Here is a 23477-nt window from a genome sequence, read left to right as displayed (position 1 = left end):
CTCACACCATGCAGCACAGCAGAAAGAAACAAATGCCATGCTTTGACATTTAGTAGGTACCACAGGGTTTTTTTTTTTAATTAATTAATTTATTTATTTATTTTAGGTGCATACATTACTTACTGAGTTCCCGTTTGTAAGCAATAGCCATCCAGATATACTACAAAAGAATTTGAGGTTAAATTGCTGTATTGACTGAGCAAACAAACCCTATATTTGTATGTTTTGGCAGAACCCAATAGGAAAAGAGCAGGAATACTTACTTGCCTTGGGATGCACATTTGGTGAGTTAAAACCTCAGGGTTACAAAACAATATGAGAGAATATCTATACAAAACATGTACTAAGATTCTTCATTTTATGCATCCATGCTTGTTTACTTGTAGCTTCAAGCTTTCTTACGAAATACTTTTGATGCATATAGAGGAGTTCAAAATTAAAGAGAAAAGATAGAAAAATGTAGGGAGTCATATGAAAGCCATTAAGTCCGGCTGACTATTGGAAGAACAGCAGGTAACAGTAATGAAAGGAGCTGAAAAATCAATAAAATCATGTCTTTGAAACACAATATTATCTAGACATCAGAAAGTTTGGTCATGTTAGAATACACATAGATAGCCGAACAGTGGTGGCGCACGCCTTTAATCCCAGCACTTGGGAGGCAGAGGCAGGCGGATCTCTGGGAGTTAGAGACCAGCCTGGTCTACAAGAGCTAGTTCCAGAACAGGCTCCAAAACCACAGAGAAACCTTGTCTCGAAAAAAGAAAAAGAAAAAAAGAATACACATAGGTAAGTTCAAATACCTCATGTAAATACTATAGATGAATGCGTTTTGACATTGTCATCTCAAAGGGGCAGAAGAGCCTGACACAGTATTTAAAATTCTTAACAAAGTAATCCATAGTGAATGTCACAGATGAAGAAAGATATTACATAACTAATCTTTGACTGGAAATGAATTATTATATAGGATGAGTGAAATGAGCAACTTTCAATTGTGCAGGTTAGGTGCTTTCTGCAGTCAGAGAAAGATACAGATTGTTGGCACTTACTGTTTTCTCCCCTATTGCATCTTCTGCAATTCTACTGTCCTTGTTGTTCTGTAATACACAATGGTATCTGACAAAACAGTTGTCTGCTGCAATTCTTGATATGCATGAATGAGCATCTAAGAAAAGTGATATTTAATATGTAAGAACACAGGTGCTCACAGGGTATATTAAGTTACTGACAAAATAATCAGCATTTAAATATACATATTTAAATAATATTTATATGATATTTAGAGAGCAAATATATATGTGTGTAAATGAAAATAAAATTTGATGTTTTACTTCTCTGTTTAACATAAAATATGGAAATCATTTCTATAAGTCTCTAGCTTTTAAACATATGAACAGTGTACCTTCAGGCAGAAAATGAGCGAATGAGAATATATTAAATCCATGATTTCCCTTCCTTATGCTGTTTTTAGAGCAATTGTTTTGTTTTTGCAAGTTTTGTGTTTGAAGTCACTTAGGAAGTAAATGAATATAATCTAAAAACAAATGCTTCATCACAAATGATTTATCATAGTGTTATGAATTTTAAGATAATTTAAAAAATATTCTACATGGCATCAAATTGTGGGTGATTTCAGCTTATTAATTAACTATAAATTAATTACCTTAGTGGTACCTATATTTTGTGGGATTTCTTTTAAAGAATTAAATGAGTCAATGTAGTTTTGAAGTTAATTTTTAAAGTTTGGTATGTACAGTGCTATGGTGAGCAAAATGAACCTGCAGATTTGATGGATTAATAATTTTTAATACAATTTGAGCAGTACCATTCAGTTATAATTCAAGAGTTATTCAACTTTCTGAGAAATTTGATCCACTTACCTTAAGATGTTTGCTTCAAACACAGAGATTCTATATTATTTGGAAATGTTGAGCTAGAATTTAGAAATACACAAGCAATTCCTTTCCAAAGGTACATAAACTCTCTGAAGATTTGGCACTTGTGTAATATAAAATTAATAATGAAAACAAATAAGGGCATTGACGATCTCAGTAACATTTCACTATCTCAGGGAATCGAAAACATTAACACCATTCAATAATTAATCCCATGCTGTCTTCCTTTAATAATTTAGTATTTACAAATTATTTATTTTTCTTTCTATTTATTGTCTAAATTCTACTCAAGTAGATGACAGTCAGTCTTAAAGGGATTTGCTCGCTGGGGAAATAATAGATTTTCCTATTTACTAGTCTGCTATCACAGAATTTGTGAAGATACACAGGGCCTCAATTACTCAATTACTGCTAAAAGTCTAATGTAATTAAAGCATCCTTTCCTGTAACAAGACTTGCCTCAGTAAGTTTATTAGTTTCGACTCCTTATTCAAATTCCAACTTTCTGCTTTATAACCTAGAACCACATAATCCTTAACATTGTGTGAAATCATTGGCCACTCAAAACATGTGAGATCCTGGTACTAGTATCCCTATCTGATATTTAATTACTTAGTTGAAAGAAAATATATTCTGAACCAGGATTTGATTGTTATCTAAGCTCACCTGAAAGTCATGATACTCCTTTCTCATCCTCCAATGAAAGCATGCACCATCATACTTGGCTTCAATTTTAAAAATAATTAGTTCTTTGAGACTGTTTTCATCATATTCAACCCCTCCCCAAATCTTTTGAAATCAGCTCATTTCCTGTCGATAAGATTTCGTGTCAGTTTTCTTTACAATTATATATTTATTTTGACCTCAAAATTAATTGGTGATGCACAAATATTCATTAGTATGCTTGACTTACCAAGGTCTACATTCTTAGAGAAAACTGTCTTTGCCTCCTTAGCAGTTGACAACTACCAAGAGTTCCATGGCTAGGCATAGGAATTTGTGTTTAACTTCTCTCTAGGCTAAGATTTGGCCTGGCATGGGTTTGCCCAAGCCTCGTACATGCTGTATTAATTGCTATAATTTCCATTATGAAACTATTCTCTAAATGTTCTTATTTTTATTTTCATTTCTGAGATTAAAATGTTATTACACCATTTCCTCTTCCCTTTTCTTACTCCAAAATTTCCCTCTTCTTCTTTCTTTAATTTATGACCTCTTTTTCTTGAATAGTTGAAAATGCACAAACACACACAAAACATATTTATTTCTAAATTACAAATTCAAACTGCCTGGTGCATCTAATGTTACTTGTATATTTATATATGATTTTAGAAATGATGATATTGGTAAACTTATTTTTAAAAATTGAAGATAGACAACCCTTAGTTTTATTTTATTTTTTATTTGTCACAATATTTATTGTATTAGCTATATGGATTATCATATCACAGTTAAGGGATCATTAAAAAGATTTCTAACATAAACTTCTAATCTGATGTGGGTATTCAGTGCTTCTTAAGAAATGTGTCAGAACCCTGGCCTCTACCCAGTAGCTGACAACCAGCAGCTCCCAACATCCAATTAAGTAAAGAAGAATGCTTCAACACTTAGTCAAATGTATCCTTGAAAACTGTATGACCATTCATTTTTTGTGCTTTGATGAATACTCAAATATTTGCTATTAAAGTAGTTAATGTTTAATATGACCTGTGTTCATATGTATAATATATATGCTGGTCTCTCTTCATTACAATTTCTTATAAAAATGAAAATACTACAAAAATATCTGGCAATTATGTAATTTATTTCTTCAATTTTTGTATGCAGCAGACATTTAAGATACCAAACTGTGAGGCACAGGATACATTAAACACAAATATAGAAAATTGATGGTAATAATACTAACCTGTCCTAAAAAGACTTTCTAAAACTTTAAATTATATGACTAGTTAGTATCCCGAGAGAGTTTTTAACAGGAAACTGATAAGCAATTTACAACTGAAGAATGGTGAGCATAGAAACAATGTCTTCCTCCCAGAATGCATCTTCACATTCATTACTTCCTTCTCTAAATTACATGTAGGAGGTGTTACCTGCAGTGGCCCCTCTAGATGCTCTTAGGTCTTGACTCAGAAGTCAAGTGCCTTTAGTGCCAGTCATTTGCTAAATGATCATGTTCTGGGTTTATATTAAAGTAGAAAACAGTGAAACTAGATTTATAGAACCAATATTCTCCAAGCTTGGCTCATCTGCACACCAGCCCCAACCTAGTCATAGTCTGTTTAGTATAGCATAACTCATAGTCTGTTTAGTATAGCATAACTCATAGTCTGTTTAGTATAGCATAACTCATAGTCTGTTTAGTATAGCATAACTCATAGTCTGTTTAGTATAGCATAACTCATAGTCTGTTTGGTATAGCATAACTCATAGTCTGTTTGGTATAGCATAACTCATAGTCTGTTTGGTATAGCATAACTCATAGTCTGTTTGGTATAGCATAACTCATAGTCTGTTTAGTATAGCATAACTCATAGTCTGTTTGGTATAGCATAACTCGGATCTTTACTGAGAACACAGGGATGAGATGTCTCACCCTCGAGAATGCTTCAGTTAGCTGCAGTATCAATATTTCCACCTGAGAAGACAAACTTTATTAAAAATTCTTACTGAACCTAAATAACAATGTCTGAACATTTTCAGAACAGAATCGGAATATTCTTAGAACGAAAATAACATAGTACATTTCAAATATGTAAATGTTCTGGTTAAATTAACAATATAAAATAAAACTTATATAAACCTCATTGAATTCCCACAACATTAAAAGCAACTAAGTTGTTTTCCTAACAGGAATGAAGTTTGGTGTGGACAGCCGAGGCACAAATGAAGCTTTATGCTCTTGGCAAAGGCATAAGAAAGGCTGTTTTCTCCTTTTCAGTGCTTCACAAAGCATTGCTAACCAATAGAGAAATAGCATGACAAACTGCTTGAATAATAATGAACACGTATAAAGCAACAGATAAAAAGAATATTAATAATACAAGTCATACTAAACTGCTTTATCCATAATATTATTTCAATGGGCGGGCTATAGAAATATAGACGTGCTTTTCAAGTTTGTTCACATATTCCCTGAAATATCAGATGTCTCTTTTATGATTGCAGAGTGTCTCTGGTTGTATTTATCAGCATTGTACTGTTCCATAGTGAGCATAAGGGCTACTAATGAACACCGTAGTTTCAGAATCATTCCAACAAAATGGTACAAGTTATATATTTTCTTTAGATTAGAGGTAAAGTATCTTATGTTCTCTTGCAAGAATATAGATAGAAATTTCCATTTAAGTTACATATTAATTTATCCAAATTTATTGAAATATTGATGGTACCCTAAAATTATATACAACTTATGCATATAATTTTGTGAATGGGGATTTCTGTATACATTAATTATTACCATTATTAAGGTAATAACTTCAGTTTCTTTGGATTTGTTTTGTTTAGTTTTAAGTTTAATGTATGAATATGCAATATTAAACATACCTTCTAACAGAAGTTTAAATGAATATTTCCATATTGTCAACTGAATATACTGTACTATGTTGCACAGTTGACATCGGTAAGCCACTTGCTTATGACTAACTTTATACTCATTGAACACTTTCCTCATTCCTTCATTTCTCCTCTAGTTTTCACAGTTCTATTCTCTAATTCTTGTGCTTATCTGTCTTGGATATCTTATGGATGAGAATCCATGCAGCAACTATTTTGAAAATGACTTATTTCCTTTACCATGTTATTTTCCAATATAACCCATGTCAGCAATAGAATTTCTTTCTTTTAAAGCTTTCATTATATTTCATTCTATGTCTTTGCCATACTTGATTCATTCTTTCATGATTAGACATTTGGTAGCTTGAATATGCTACTATTGTGAAGAGTGTCTCCATTAACATGCAAGTGTAAATATGTTTTGTAGATCTAGATGTTTTCTGACTTTGTTTTATTTTTGATGCACTTACAGGAGAGGAGTTGTAGAATAATAACAGTTGCATGTAAAGATTAGAAGATTAGAAAATTTTTAGATATTGTTTTTAATGTACTTACCAAATGGACAGAGTAATATGCAAACCGTTTAAGTTGTATTACCAAGCTGTATACTATGAATACAAAATTACATATCATAGTCACAACATTATTTGCAAAATCATTGTTAATTTTAAAGACATAAAACTTGAAAAAATGAGAAGAAACATATAAACTATATTGTGAATCAAGAAGGCGTGGCACACAATTATAAAAGGTACTGAGGGGAAATAGGCAAGCCTTTTTACTGGGTCCTAGAGTTCATGTAAAGAAAAATGAAAATTCACAAAACTTAGAAAAAAATTTTTTATAACAATTATTAAATAAAGGTTGAGTGCTATGAATAGTCAACAGAAACAATAATGTGATTTGGGGATTTAAGAAAAGTTCATAAGGAAAACTAAAATTAGAGAATAAAACTATATTTGGAGACCTTAGAACATAGAGAAAATGATATTGCATTGACAAAAATTATTAAGTTACCCACAGGAACTACTTTATGAGAGGAAGTTAATGAATTTGCTACTGTTAATAGAAAAATAACAAACAAGTTATTTGTATTTGGCATGCATGGATAGACACATGAAAATATAGGTATGGAAATCCCCCTCCTAACCAACCATCTTTATGACTTTCCTTCATAATTAGTTAAGCCCTTGCTTCATGCAGGTCTCCACATACTACCTTCTGCAAGAAGTCCTCCATGCTAAGGGGTTAATATACTTGGATCCTCTCCCTGTACATCTATGAGCTGTTAACGACTGGGAGAATTTACCAGAGACCATGGAATCTTTTGTGGTAGTCTTTTACTGACTTTTCTTTCTATACCAAAAGCTCTTTAATAAATGAAAACATGCTCTGATCAAAGAAACTTATGTAACATTTTTCAAACCCCCCAGAGCTTACTGAAAGAATTTGTGATGGTGAGTATAGTGAAGTTGTTTGTGGACATGGGAAAGCACAGTACCATCAAAACAGAATTAAGAGTTTGTTTTGACCCTGGTCTACAAGAGTTAGTTCCAGGACAGGCTCCAAAACCACAGAGAAACCCTGTTTCGAAAAACCAAAAAAAAAAAAAAAAAAAAAAAAGAGTTTGTTTTGAGACAAGATCATCCAATAGCCCAATTTGCATTTAACTTCAGGCTGCTAAGTGTTGGAAGTAGACACGTGTACCAATACGATCAGTGAGATTTGCTCTAATAGAAGTTATTCTTAAAAGTAAGTGAGGTGAATAAGGTCATTTCAGGGCATATACAAAGGACACATAGCAAGCAGAAATTCAGATTAGACCTATTTTGAAAGACAGCAAAATGCTCAAAAGTACCTTGGTCTTCCCGCAGGGCAGGGAATTTGGACTGCTCTTCAGTATCGAGAGGGAGGGGGAATGGAGTGGGGGGAGGAGAAGAGGAGTGGGGATAGGGGGAGGGAAGTGGGGGGAGGGCAATATTTGGGAGGAGGGGAGGGAAATGGGAAATGGGGAGCAGGTGGAAATTTTAATTAAAAAAGAATAAAAATAAAAAAAAAAAGTACATAATGTACCCCCTTCATTTTTCTGATTAGTTTTGGAAGTCCCATTTATCTTCTTCATACAAAATCTTAGCCATTTGAAGGTTTAAGATCTGTTTGAGATACTATATACTTATCATAACATTTAATCATAAACAAAGACTATTAAGGGAAATCAACAAATAGTAGTGTCTGTTATAAATCAACAGGACAAGTGTTATATGTACTCATCTGATGTTATTTGTACCTACAATGGAGAATTGTCACAGATTATCTGTCTAATATGTGTAATTTCAAAATCAGTATTGTGTATGTCTATTTTTACAACAAAAATGGGGAAATAAACCACACAAAATTTCTGTTTCATGGGCACACACAGAATTAAAAACACTTTATTCAGCATTAGGTTGGAAAGATTGACCAATAATTACCTGCATGTGAACGGAAGGCCAAGAAATGTACTAGGTTTTTCATCATAGTGCTTCAAAAATTGAGACTGTGTATTCAGGGATATGTAGTAAGGAGTCCTGATAATTTTTTTGAGAGACTAAATGAGTATACTTCAGAATGATATATTGAAATAATTTGCTTTAAAATGTCTTTAATCCAGTTATGGATTGATTTTTTTTGTTATGGTTGCCTTTTGTACCAAAATATTTTTTCAAAAATATTTAGGCTACAGCATTGTATCCATAAAATTTCAGAAACCTTTTCTTTGCTGTCAGATTATACTTTTTTAAGTTTAGACTTACTAATTTTAATTATAAAATTTACACTAGGTAACAACAGCTTAAAAGCATAATGAACAAGGTCAAGAAAAAGTGCCATCTCTGAAATAATCAGTAACTGTGTAGTTATAGATTAGAAATCTCTGAGTACTTCAGTTGGATCTCTCAAATCCCGAGGCTAATTCCCCACACCATTGAACAGGAAAGAAACCCATAATTCTCTCACTTTAAACATAATCTAAGTCCCACAAGGTAAACTTGTTTCTTGTCCTGAAGGAGATGAATTCTTCATGGATTTATTAAAAATCCACGATTCCTTTGAAGGCTTAAAGAGTTCACATATAAATAACACAAAATGTGGAGATAATTTAGTTTCTCTGTCAAACCTCTGAAGGGATTTCTTCTCCAAGGAATCAAAGTCAGACTCAAAAACTTCCAAATTAAGATTCAAATGATGTGGAAACTGCATTATTTTCCACTTATTAATTCCATTTATATTTCTTTTAGTTTAATTTTATGATTTTCAAAATTGCTTATTGGAAGGATTTTGAATACATTTCCCATAAATAAATGATAGCTATTTGAGACAGTGTGTACCAAAGTCTATTTGATTGTATCCTTGTACATTTTATATCCAAAAATATCTAAAAATCACTTTCTTAACTCCCTTGCCCGCTGAAAGGGACATCAACTGTGTACTTTAGCAAAATCCTAGGAGGTCAAGAAATTCTTCCCATCTTCAAGAGTATTTTTATGGTGGGCAGGATTTCAGTGTCTGTTTATAAAATTGTCAGTCTGGTACGTTCTTTGTCAATATATCAAAGAGTGCAAAAGGTTCACATTATAAGAGACTAATAACAACTCAATATTTTTTTTAGGAAGCACAGTTGCTTTGCTACATAACTTTGAACTATAAATGATGTAATAAAATAATTCAGAAATGAAATGACTGGCAAGTTTAGCCATTCTAATGAAATGCAGCTGGACTTGGGGTTTAGGATTTTTAGAGTACTGGCCATTGTATACATTTCTATTCTTTCTCCCCTTCCTGTGTCGTCACTTGTTCTGGTTGCTGTTTCACATATAAAACTTGTACTATTTCACTTCTAAGAAAGTATCCAATATGTCATTTGATACATAAAAAATTTTGTAATTATTCATTTTCTTTGAATCTGACTTATTTGTGCCTTATATGCTGGATATTTAGAAAACAAAATGAATCTGTGTTTCATATTAAAATTGATGAAAGTGTAATTAGTATTTACTGAGAAACAAAAGTCAACCATTCTATACTTTTAACATTGGCTATTTAAGACTATGTTCTAAATTTTAAAAAAGTTATTTAACATTTTCTTCTTTCTGTTGTTATTGACTAAGAAATTGAGACTTCACTTTAAACTTTAGACTGAGTGTATGTCAAAGACAAATGCTGTCCTAAATGTACCAGTCTTATCACAGAAGTATAGGAGGTATAACAGAATGGAGGTTTACATCTGCTCTGCAAATCTTGTGAATTGTAAATATTAGGTCTGAAGCATATGTTCATAACTACAATGAACATAACTACAATGTTTGTGGAAATGCTGAAGAGATTATGATAGGAAGCTTTTTATTAAGTCTCTATGACTGACAAATCTTTATTTGTATACAAAAGCATTATTCCACAGAAAAAAATTATATCTTTTTATCTTAGAGATACAATAAAAATTTATTATTAGTTTTTTCGAAAAGCCCTGGGAGCTCTAGGCTGTGTGTGTGAGAGAGAGGGAGAGAAAGAGAATTTAATTTTTAATTTCATGGTTAAATACAACCTTAAATTTACATGTGATATGTACATTTTGTAGTTGTACAAAATGTATTTAATAATGATATATTTATGAGCTATAACCATTTTTAAGAACAAATGTCATGCAACAGCACAAAAATATAAAAGTTTATAGATATTCAATAACTTAGGAAAGCTAAATATCATGTTGTGAACATTGTTCAGAATGAATTTGTGTTGAAATGAGTTATTAGCATTTAAGTGGTCTTTAATTTGGCCATAGATACAATTTTAAACCACAGATACTGTCTCTAACTCCATTCCTCTTCCACTTCCTTTGAGGCATATTTGATTCAAATCAGGCCTTTAAATTTCCCACCATTCCCTCCAGTTGATGAATATTGAAACTCTGTGTTGATAAAGGCACTAATCTCAGCTAGTGTTTTCTTCTGAACTTGATGTGAGTTTCACATCTACAGTGAACCATCTCCATTTTTCCCCTAGATGCAGAGATTCTGCAAGACATCTCTGGCGCTGCTATCCACAGGTCTCTGATTTGATGCAGGAAGCAAATCTGCAGGTACTGAAAAAGTATTAAAGATATTTCCCTGTTATCTTGAATGATCTGCCTTTCTGGCTCTGATTCTCTCTGTATCCAACTATGTGAATTTGTAAATGTCTTTCGTGTGCCAAGTTAGCTCCTCCTGAAGGAAAGTAGAAAACAGGGTAACTAACAAAACCTACATATCTCAGAAAACTCACAAAAAAGTGAAAAGATTGCCAAGGGTTCTACTTGAGATTTTATAAACAGTAATTTATTTATGGGCAGGGGAGATTTTTCAGGGGAGCTAGTCAGGAAAATTCAACACAAAGTTTTTTTGAGTTGTGAGTCATTCCTCATTCAGGAGTGGATTCAATGAAGTTGTTGCCTTGTATGACCATGCTGTTTAAAATATTTGTTTCTATCAGTAGAAGTAACCTACTCTTTCATCAAACTCATCCTCATGAACAGAATGAAATGTCTGATCTGTTGCTGGAGCACTGTCTTGGAAGAATAAACTCTTTTTTTTCCACATTTTCTTAAGTAACATCATACAACAATCTTTTCTCTAATGCCTTAAATTCAGATGCTGCCTTCTCTGCAGCCATTTATTTCTCAGCCTATTCAACATGTCACCACACTCAATAGAAACCACACAGAAAACTGGTTTTGCACTTTGTTACTTAGGAAGCATTTGCTATTTGTTTTGCATTCTCTTCTTGGTGGTATTTCCCTACTTAAGCAATAATTTATCAGAGCTACTTAGTTATTTATTTAGGGTCTGTATATTTAGGTCAAGCTAGTCTAGTCATTGAACTCTTATCTGTACATAACAAGAACTAGAATACTGAAAAACACACACAATAACATCACCAACAGTGAACACTAAAATAACAAGAACTAGCAATCATGGTCATTAATATCCTTTAATATAAATGGACTCAACTCACTTATAAAGAGACATGGGCAAACAGATTAGATATGAAAACAGAATCCAATTTTCTTCTGCATTCAAGAAACACACATCACTGAACAAGCTACCTTATCCAGAGTGGGCCTAAGGGAGCAAGCTCCACCAGAGTGGGAGCGGACCCACTTCAGGGACATTGCAGGATAAGGATTGAGCCAGCAACCTAGGCCAGAACAGACCTAAGACAGGGAACTCCAAAAGAACAGCTACAGGGAAGCAACTGCTGAGCAAGTGAACCAGAGACAGAGACCACTGTGGGTCTGGACATGAATCTGGGATCTTCAAGGGTTAGACCTAAGCCAGAACACCTGTGGGTCTGGGCATGAGCCTAGAACATATGAGGAACTAGGCCTGAGTCAGGTCCCCTGTGGGTCTGGATCTGAATCTAGGACCTCCAAGGGAGGAGGCAAGAACCAGAGATCAGTGCAGGTCCAGGCATGAGTCAGGAACCTGAGAGGGAGTAGGCTTGAGCCAGGTCCTCTGTTCAAGGCATTGGTCTGGTACATCAAATGGAATAGGCAGGAACCAGAAACCTCTGTGGGTCTGAGCTTGTGTCTGGGACCTCTCAGGGAGAAAGTTTGAGCTAGATCCTCTGTGGGTCTGAGCGCACCTGAGCCTGGGAACCCAAGGGAATAGACCAGAGCCCGAGATCTTTGCAGCACCAACTCCAAGCCAGAGACCTCTGCAGGAGCATACCCAGACCAGGATTTACAGAAAATGATCAATGCCGACAACCTAGGCTAGAGCAGGTCTGAGAGAGCAAACTCTAAGAGAGTGAAGCAAAGCCCCCAAGCACTGAGCAACCTCCAGAAACACGGAGTGACCAAAGGAGTAACTAAAACTGTGGCACTAACTGCACCATGAGGAACAACCATTTGAGCTTTGGATTCACTGGCACCTAGAAGACTAATCACCAGAATCACAGACAGCCCCAACGGCACCAATTAAAGGAAAAGTTGCATAGAAAAGGTAAGAACACACACAACACCACAAAGAACAACACGACATCAGTAAAATCTAAAGACCCTACAACGGCAAGACTTGAACAACTAAATATAGATTAAGCAGAGATAAATGAACTAAAAAAATAACTTCAAGAGAATGTTTGAAATTTTTAGAGGCAATGAGAAATTCCCTCAAAGAAATGGAGGAAAAGACAAACAAAAAATTGGAAGACATCAGCAAATCCCTTAAAGGCAACCAAGTAAAAGAAATCAAACATAGTAAAGAAACTTTCAAATATTGAAAACTGAAATAGAGACAATAAAGAAAACACAAGCTGAAGAAATAGAAACAGAAGCATGAGAAAACAATCAGGAACAACAAAGGCAAACATGAACAGCACAATACAAAAGATGGAAGAGACAATCTCAAGTACTGAAAATACAATAGAGGAAATAGACTTGTCAATCAAACATTAACTCTAATAAAAACGTAACCCAAAATATCCAGGAAATATGGGCACCATGAAAAGGCCAAACCTAAGAATAATAGATATAGAAGAAAAAGAAGTTCAACTCAAAAGCACAGAAAATATATTTAACAAAATCATAGAAGAAAACTTTCCCAACCTAAAGAAAGACATGCCTATGAAGATACAAGAAGCTTACAGAACACCAAATAGACTGGATCCAAAGAACCTAAAGGTCCATTTACTGAAGAATGGATAAGGAAAAACGTACATTTACACAATGGAAAAAACACAGGAAAAAAAAAAACTAATGACATCTTGAAATTTAAAGGCAAATGGACAGATCTGAAAACATCATATTTAGAGGTAACCCAAATCCAGAAAAACAAATATAGCATGTACTCATCCATAAGTGTCTATTTGACATAAAGCAAAACAAAAACAAGCCTATAATTCACAACTCCAGAGTACCTAGACAACAAAAACGATCCAAGAGAGAAATACATGGATCTAATCTACATGGGAAGTAGAAAAAGACAAAATCTTCTGAGTAAATTGGGGACAGGAAGATCATAGAAGAGGATAGAATGGGAAAGAAGAAGGAGGGGAGCAGAGAAAAATGTATGACTCAATAAAAACAATTAAAAAGTATGATCATTAACCTAAAACACAATATACAATATACAATACTCACAAAGAACAAATGAGATGATAATATACTTATTGCTGGGAGCTGTCTTGGTCTTACAGTTTTTAAATATGTGAGTGTGCTGAGGTCTTCCACTTTCTCTTTCTCAAAATGTGTTTTATTGCAGTTCAATAAATGCAAACAATGCTGCTATGAACATGGTTAGCACATGTCCATGTGGCATAATTGAGCATCCTTTGGGTATATACATAAAAGTGGTATTTCTGGGTCTTAAGGTAGGTTGTGGAGATCATAGGAGAGGGCAGAAAGGGAGGGGAGAAGAAGGGAGTGGAGTGGAGAAAAGTATATAGTTCAATAAAAATAAAAAAAACAAAAAAAGAATATTAAGCATGTGGTACCATACACAGCATGGAATATATATATATATATATATATATATATATATATATATATATATATGTAACACCCATATATAACTTTAGAGCAGTTTGTGGGCTCACAGTAAAGTTAAGTAGACAGTACAAATTAAGCTATTGGCCTAACTTGGCTCATATTTCATTCCTACCAACTTGCAGCTCTAGAATGGAACCTCTATTGTAAGAGAGAAACCAAGTTTGACACACCAATTATCAACCAAAGTCCATGATTAAATTGTGACTTATTCTAGATGCTATAATTCTTTAGGTTTTGACAAGTGTCTACTATGATTAGCTTATTGCCCTAAGAAATTTCATAGATGTCACTTATTTTTTGTTTCCTACCCATAATCTCCAGTAACAGTGAAGAATGTAGGCACTATAGTTCACTTTGTCTGGTGGTTATGTATTTAGAATTATGCAATGTATTTGTATACTTTTCAGATTGACTTTTTTCATTTAGTAACATACCTTTGAGTTTCCTCCATGTGTTTTTGTGGTTTGACAAATTTCTTTTTAATTAAAGAAAACTGCTTTGTGTAAATGCACCAAGAATTATTTATGACTTCACATAATGAAAAATATTCTAGTTTCCACACAACCATGTATTCTTTTTTACTAATTATTACTTCTAAATACCTGAGTGCATGTTTGGTGATGCTTTTTAGCTTCATTTTTTATTAGACATTTATCGGGGAGTGTAATTATTAGTTCACTTGATCAAAATATCGTTTGTTTTTCTTCACAGACTTTGTGACATTTTTCTGAAATTTAAAATATATAATCTTAAATGAATAGGGAACGACAGCAATGATGTAGCCTACATAATCACATCAAATTTAGAAACTCTCCACAAAAAGGGAAATTAACCAAAATTACAAGATAACCTGCAGATATTAAGGAAATATACACAGACTATAAACTTGATTAAAGATCAGTATCTAAAATTTGTTGAGAACTTAAATGATCATAGGTATATTGTAAAAATTCAGCTACAGCATGAATTAGAAAGCAATTCCATATAAAACCAATACTACAAACCCATTATGACTATTAGAATAACTATTATCCACAAGGAAAACAAGACAAGCATTTAGAAGGATGTGAAAGAAAAAGAAATCCTTATATATTGTGTGGTTCTAAGTATACAGAGACATTATAAAATATAATAAGGAATTTGATCATGCCTAGGAGTAATTATCTACCACAAAATAAAATCAACAGTATTTTTCTAGAGTTTTTGTATCATTATGTTTTGCTTAGGCATGTTTTGGCTGTGTATAAAAGAGTGTTTCTTGTTTTACTTTTTAATTGGTTTGATTCAGAGAGGGGGGGAAAGAGGGAGAGAGAGAGAGAAAGAGAGAGAGACAGACAGAGAGAGAGAGAGAGAGTGAGAGAAAGAGAGAGAGAGAAGAGGGTAGAGTTGTGAGGTTGGGAAGGTGAGGTTAATCAGAATGAGTTGGAAGACTGAAAAAAACTTGATCAGATTATATTGCATCAAAATAATCAATATAAAAGAGCCTTAATGAAACTGTTATATGAACTGTATGTATCTGAAAGTAAATACACAAAGAAAAAGAAATCTTTGTGTTAAAAAGACTCTTCTTTCCTCCATGGTATGTACAGAATTATTCACCTCTGTCAACATGTGCAGTCAACCTAGATTTCTTATCAAAAGATGAAAGGATACAAAACTTATGTAATCTGTAACACAATAGAAGTTAGTTAAGATAAGACTGTGCAATATGGATGAACCTAGAATGCATTACACCAAAAGAAATTTGGTAATTCCAGAAAGCCAAACAGCTTGAGTTAGCAATTATATGTGAATTCTGAAAATGTTGAAATCAAATAGAATATAATAGTGCTTCCTAAAGGAACAAGAGGGAAGGGAATGGGGAAATGTGGATTAAAAAATACAAAGTTTCAGTTACAATAGAGGAAAATATTCAAAAGACAAGTTGCCCAACATGGTAAGTATAGCTAATAAGACTCCAGGGCAGGTCCATGCCCAGAAATAGTTAACCAACACCAAATGAGCTAAATGATGATCATAAGCTTTTTGTTTTGTTTGTTGAAAAATTTTTGTATTATTTGCTTTTTTCTCTTTGTTTTGACTTCCATTTTTTGAGACAGAGAAAAAAATAAAACGTTGAGATGGTAGGGTGGTATGGAAGATCTAGGAGAAGAAATAGAAATACATGAAGAAATAGAATATACATGATCATAGTTTATTAAATAAAAATATTTAACATATTATATAATTGAAAAATTTTCAGATATTTTATATATTATAAATATAAAAGGCTAAATACATGAGATCACTAGTTTCATCATAAAATTTATTTTACTACCCTGCACTTATATGTATTTAAAAATAACATTTTTATGTACTTTGAATATATACTGTAATATATAAAATGTTTTGCTAACATGAAAATAATAATAATAAAATTTTACAAAATTATACATATTTTAAAGATTTTTGTATGTTGAGTTCAGGTGCTTAGAGAGAATTCACCTTCACAACAATGAAATGTATAGTTATAAAGTATATATAAAATTATTTTCTCCAAAGGGATTCTTTAAATGATAATATTTTAATGTATGGGACAAAACCGGTCTCGCTGAACATAATGGACAATGAGGACTACTGAGAACTGAAGAACAATGGCAATGGGTTCTTGATCCTATTGCACGTAATGGCTTTGTGGGAGCCCAGGTAGTTTGGATGCTCACCTTAATAGACCTGGATGGAGGTGGGTGGTCCTTGGACCTCCCACAGGGCAGAGAAACCTGCTTGCTCTTTGGGCTGAGGAGGAAGGAAGACTTGATTGGGGGAGGGGGAGGGAATGGGAGGTGGTGGCGGGGAAGAGGCAGAAATCTTTAATAATTAAATTAATTAATTAATAATTAAAAAAATATTTTAATGTATAATTAACTGGCAATTATGCATTACAAGATATGAAAATTACCCAGAAACACTGAGGAAAACATAGAATATAATGAAAGAAAAACAGCCAGGCATGATGTTTCATGAGTATAATCCCTTCATTCAGTAGACCAAAGCAGGAGGCTTACTGTGAGGATTAAAATAAGAAAAATGACAAAAGAAAGGAGAAAGAAATAAATTCCACAATTAATATGATGTAGTAATAACTTATTTTTTTCTAATAACCCTGTCAGATGATAGGATATCCTTACTTTTCCAAAGTTTCAGGCCAGGTCAATTCCAATGCCTTTCTTTTCACATTTCAAGAGAAGCCTTTTAATAACTAATACTACCATCAGCTCAGGAGAATATTTTGTTGCTTAAGGTTTTTCTCAAGGCAACCTTGACTTCCTTGTTCCTGAAGCTGTAGATTAAAGGATTGAGCATGGGCACCACAATGGTATAGAATACAGTGGACACTTTCCCTTGATCCATGGAGAGAACAGAGGAAGGATGGAGGTACATGAAAGCCCCTGACCCAAAGAAAACAGAAACCACAATTATATGTGAGCTACAAGTGCTGAAAGCCTTGGACCTTCCTTCAGTGGAATGAATCCGAAGTATGCTAGAAAGAATGAATGTGTAAGAAACGATGATGGTGATGCTGGGCACAGCTACATCAAAACCTACAACAATGAATACTACCACTTCATTGACGTAAGTGCTGGTGCAGGAGAGCTCCAACAGTGGAAGAATGTCACACATGTAATGGTTGATGATGTTGTCCTTACAGAAGGTCAACCTCAGCATGCACCCTGTGTGGGCCCATGCACCAATAAATGCCCCCATGTACACAATGAGTGTCAATAGAGAACAAACCTGAGGGGACATGGTAACTGTGTACATCAGGGGCTTACAGATGGCCACATAGCGATCATATGCCGTGACTGTCAACACATAGCATTCTGCACTGACAAAGAAGCAGTAGAAAAAGAGCTGAGTCATGCATCCTTCATAGGAAATTGTGTTCATGGCTGAAACAAAGTTTACCAACAGTTTTGGAGTGATGACAGTAGAGTAACAGAGATCAATGAAAGACAAATTAAAGAGGAAGTAGTACATAGGAGTGTGAAGGGGAGAATTCAGTCCAATTAGAGTGAGCAACCCCAGGTTTCCTGCCACAGTGACAACATAGATGCCAAGGAAGAGGAAGAAGAAGGGAAACTGGGTCTCTGAATGTTCTGTTAAACCCACCAGGATAAACTCAGTAATGAAGGAAATATTCTTCGTGTGCATTCTCTCTTCTCAGGATCTGAAAGGCAGAAGAGTCATATTCAGAACTGCGACAAGATGCTGTACATAGTCACTCTGAATCCAGAAGCCCAGAGAATTTTGTCTGAAGCTTGCCTAATTTTTGGTTTTATTGCTAGTCCTATGAGGGAGATATATATGGAAAGTTAAGAATAGAGAAAACACATGTGAGCAATGTGCCAAGAATACACACAGGCATTCTCATCCTTCTGCTTCTATTTGTCTCTCTCATTCCAGTTTATGCTTGTCAACCTTCCCTCACTACAGTCTAGTTACCGTGTGTTACAGCCTATTAAGATTGTGTGTCATTATGGATGGAGATCTGGAGACCTGAACTAGAGCAGAGACTGACAATAGTCCATTGGTTTCATCAGCATGTATAGCAAGCATGTATAGTTGGCAGGAGATTGGAATCACCTTCACAGAGCATTCTCTGATTTCAAAACATCCTGGAGAAATGACAAACTTTGGATCTGCACTACGTGTACATGAACCTTTCAACCATCTAAACTTCATAGCCAAAGATGCACAAAGTGAAGCACATGAAAGGAAATACAAGCATAAAGATGATGCTTACCCTTCTGTCTAGAAATCTCTGCCCCTTGTCCTTGCTCTCTGCACAGAAACAGCTCTGCCTCTGCCTCTGGAAAAATAAATGGCAATTCTCAACTAATGCCTCTCCCTTTTTCTACAGAAAGGCTCCGAGCATTTGTGAATCACAATCTCTGACACCATATGAGAGTTAAAGGCAATCATGCTTTGCTATGATTTTTGTCAAACTACTTTCTACATTAGAGAACATAAATGTAAATCATTCTCATTTCTTGTCTCTACATAATACCATCCATGTAGCATTACACAAATAATTTTATCTAAGTGTATTATCTTTAGGATTTAATATAAAAACCTCTCTAAGATCCTCTTCCTTAATTAAAATGCTTTAGGAAGGACAATTCCAAGTTATTATTTATACAGAAATGAAGATGATTTCACCCTGGTGTCCTTGGAGATAATATTCAACTCAAATCTCACTTCAGGGATTATACATTCCCCAGAGCAGGAGTGGTAGAAAACTTTGCACTTCCCTCATCTTTCTCATTGGGTTTCTTTGATTTATAGCTAAAAATGCAATTGTACATGACTAATGCCATTGTAAACAACTATTAAAACATTAGAGGCTCATGAGCATCTTTCCACGTATAATATCATGGTGAGTCCAATATGATTAGATGATGCATATTTTATAACAGGCACTTTATTTTAATTTTGCCTTAGAATTTTCCTTTGCAAGCTCTCTCCAGTTATTCCTTTTTATATCTTAGCACACACATTCTGTATTTTCCAGTTTTTTCATATAACCAAATACTTTTATTGGGCATTGCACTTACTTTACAAAATTAACAATTGATCGGTTACTTTCATGATCTAAAAGAACTTAACTAATGTGTTGCCAAAATTATAACTTAACCAATTAATCTATGTCAAAATAGAACGAGCTTTTTCCATTTTATCATTAAAATTATGCACTCAGATTTTTCTATAGATATCAATATGCCCATGCCTGTTTTTCTCTGTAATAAATGTTCAGAATTTGTCTTTCAGCTTGATATTAAACTGTTTTGTAAATGCTATAATGAAGTCACCAAATGGAACATATGAAATGATTATTCATTATCTTTGAACTTGTACACACAACCTCAATCCTACACAAAGAACTACAAGAACTAAGAAATGCTGAAAACAGAAGAATTAGTCTCTCCCAGAGATGAGCACAATTGATTATCCACTATCAAATGTTCAACTCTGGAAATATGCATTCAGGTAAAATTATACGCACTAAAGAGATTGTACTTATGTATTTAGGAATATGTATATGTTGTATATATTAACATATGTATATAACAACAGTTAATGAAAAAAGTCATGAATATTGAAGAGAGCATGTAAAAGTATATTGGAGGGCTAGGAGATGAAAAAGAAGGGGAAATTGATCTAATTATATTATAATTTGAAAAAAATAAAAGGAACAATTTTTTTAAAAGTGTGACTATATAGCAAGTGACATATCACTATTCCTTTACACCAAATTACCCTATTTGTTCTATCTGTTACTAAGCTTGCATATTTTTTCATAAACCTGTAAACTTATGAAATTTTTTAGATGTATTGACTTCTTATGTTTATTACTGATTTCTCTAGAATCATTCTGTCTTTGTACATTAGAATGATAAAAATCAAGGATGCCAAATGTCACCTGCAATCAAACTATGTATTTTCCTAAGTTGTCATCAGTCTACTGAGCTATATAATCTTTTTATATTAAGTAAAAGTTTTTAAACCCTAGCATCAGATGCATGCCTTGAACCGTTTGAAATATGCACATGATTAACTTAAAATCACTTATTGGATAATCTAACATTTATTTGGTAGGTCATTGCCTCTTGTCTACATTACTATAAAGCCTTCAAAACTAAATACCTGCTTCATATATTGCTTTCTTTCTTTATTCCCCAAATAGCAGTCAGGATCTTTTCTTTCTTTTTTTTTAAATCATTAAATCAGAATGTGGTTTAATCCCTGGCACTGCCATGCACTTAAGGAAAACTCCCAAGTGTTACAAAAGTCCACAGCATCCAAAATTGCCTGTCTTACATTCCATCTCTTCTCCATTCCCCCAACTCTCACTCACTTATTGCATTCACAACAGAATGCACAGTTTCACCTTGCTGTTTTTATTTCCATTACTGATGTAAAAAGCTATTTTCTTATTAAGCTGCTTAAATGACATGTTCTCATTTTGATGTAAAAAAAAATCTATCTTTACATTTTCAGCCTGTCATCTTTGGTATGGACTGTCCCTGTTTGGGGGTCCATTTTCCCTCTCAGAGGACATAGGAGAGATAGTGGCTTGTGACTTTAAATGTTGATTTATTTGAATATAAAATATTCTAGTTCAGGATAACACTTAAAAACTAGCAGTAAATAGTGATTTTTGTTGTTGTTTTTGTTTTGTTTTGTTTTTGAATTTTTGAGACAGGGTTTCTCCGTGCAGCAGTGCTGGAAGTCCAGGAACTCACTCTGTAGACCAGACTGACCTAGAATTCACAGAGATCTGCCTGCCTCTGCCTCTTGAGTGCTGAGATTAAGTGCCACCATTGCGCAATATTTTAATCTTAAAATAAAAGTTATGTGGTAACAGGCCTGTAGGGTTGTTCTTTCCCTTCCAATAAGCCTCCAGGTCTACCTCTATGTTTTCATCCAGGAGATGGTAGATAGGAAAGAAAAAAGACAAGTCTTTGATTTTTAAATTTCCTGCTCCTTCCGCTCCATCCTGTGTGTATCAGAAATTTTAATTTCATTTTTTTAAAAGAAGGTCTTATATATAAATATGGATAGGGTCTTTGTGTTTGTAATTAAATCCCCACAATAGCTCTACATCAGAGTTGAGAACATGAAAAGCATAAAATTAACAAATGACTTTGTTTAAATAAATCCTAAGTACAAAGCCAGAGCTTTTGTTTCCCCTTTACAGACCTCTTAGAGTTTATGCCACCATGAAAACACCTCATGTGTGTGCTGACACTTGACCTCAAGTTCTCATTCTTGTGTCGTGGGAAGTATACTGACTTAACTATCTCCTGAGCCCTAGGTTTTCTTCCTTCCTTTCTTTCTTTCTTTCTTTCTTTCTTTCTTTCTTTCTTTCTTTCTTTCTTTCTTTCTTCCTTCCTTCCTTCCTTCCTTCCTTCCTTCCTTTCTTTCTTCTCTCTCTCTCTCTCTCTCTCTCTCTCTCTCTCTCTCTTTCTTTCTTTCTCTTTCTCCCCTGCTTCGCTCCCCTTCTCCCCTTCCTCTCCCACCTTTTTCTTTCTTTTTGCTTAAAGTAAGTCTGGTTCAGTTTTGTCTCAAGGACTGGGACATTTCACTGTTAAGCTGAACACTAAGGAGTGAATCATCTGCAGAGATTTGTTGTACAAAATACTTTGGAAAATTGAAATCTCAATGTGGAGAAGAATGAAAGACAAAAATCATATGTACTCACTCATAAGTGACTTTTAGACATAAAGCAAAGAAAACCAGCCTACAATTAACAATCCCAGAAAACAATGAGAACCCTAAGAGAGACATACATGGATCTAACCTACACAAGGAGTAGAAAAAGACAAGATCTGCTGAGTAAATTGGGAGAATGGGGTAGAGGGGAAGGGGGAGGAAAAGAGGGGAACAAATAAAAATATATAACTCAATAAAATCAATTTTAAAAAGTTAAAAAAAGAAATATTACGTTCAGAAAAAAATAAAAATAAAAAAAGACCTGGAAAAAGAGAAACTAATATTGGTAATAGAAGACAAATAAGAAACTTAAAATACATTGTGTAATATCTCTCATGTCTCTCTCCATGACAAGGTTGAAAATTTTCTTCTTCTTGTGCTGAGTTTTTCCCCTTCCAGCTACAATTTCTTCCAATACTAAAACCTATCCATCAAGTGCAGTTCCTGACACCATGGAACTTCTGTTCTAGTACATTTCTTTCTGAGGTGTTAGGGAGGTTTCTCACTCTCCACTAAAGAATTAATTACTTTCAATTCCTTAAATGTCTAACAGTCAAGAGAAGCCAAGAGATGGAAGAAGATGTGGAAGGATTTTCTCTTTTCCCAGTAGGTGAAATACCCAATCCTGGTAGGAGCACACCTGGTCAGGGAAACAGGTAAGTGATCTTCACTCCCCTTCCATTTCTTCAATTCCAATTCTCCAGCAGCAGACCACTGATAAGGGAATGTCTTCCCTTTCTTTCTCCATTCTCTATAGACTTACAGATCCTCATAGAAGAGCCATCTCCCCTCCTTCATACAGATCCTCTCAAGCATTCTCCCTTTCCTTCTAACCCATCCCCATATTCCAACAACTAAAAACAAACAGCTCCTAGTATTTAAAAACAAGTTCTATCCAGTACTCCTAGCAGTCATATCTGGCAAGGACACAGAGTTACTCCAAACCAAGCAACCCAGAACCACAACATGCTATTGAGATTGAGAAAGCAAAGCCAAACCCAAGGATCAGAAAACTAAACAAAAAAGACAAGATCAGAAATGAACTTCTAGAGTTACAATTATTGCAAACTTAGATGCCTAGACAGCTGTTTAAAAACACAGTAACAGCTTGAACATGTCTGTAGGTGAGAGTTTCTGTACTGCAGCTCCCAAATAAACAAACTAAGACATTTTAATTATAAATACTTAGTCAATAGCTCAGGCATATTATTAAC

At 34.1% G+C, this 23477-nt stretch overlaps 1 protein-coding gene across 1 annotated transcript; it reads right to left on the bottom strand.

The window, feature by feature from the left end:
* Positions 1-17265: 17265 nt before the first annotated feature.
* LOC130873027 (olfactory receptor 145-like) lies at positions 17266-22273 on the bottom strand. The gene is made up of 2 exons (XM_057767527.1): positions 22264-22273; positions 17266-18206 (listed from the first exon to the last, which is right to left on the bottom strand). Exons 1-2 carry the CDS (start codon positions 22271-22273, stop codon positions 17266-17268), a joined length of 951 nt encoding a protein of 316 aa, XP_057623510.1.
* Positions 22274-23477: the final 1204 nt, after the last annotated feature.

Source organism: Chionomys nivalis, chromosome 4 (assembly GCF_950005125.1).
Source record: "Chionomys nivalis chromosome 4, mChiNiv1.1, whole genome shotgun sequence".
Taxonomy (NCBI): domain Eukaryota; kingdom Metazoa; phylum Chordata; class Mammalia; order Rodentia; family Cricetidae; genus Chionomys; species Chionomys nivalis.
Note: the sequence above shows the minus strand (reverse complement) of the source record. Positions and strands in the feature narration are given on the sequence as shown.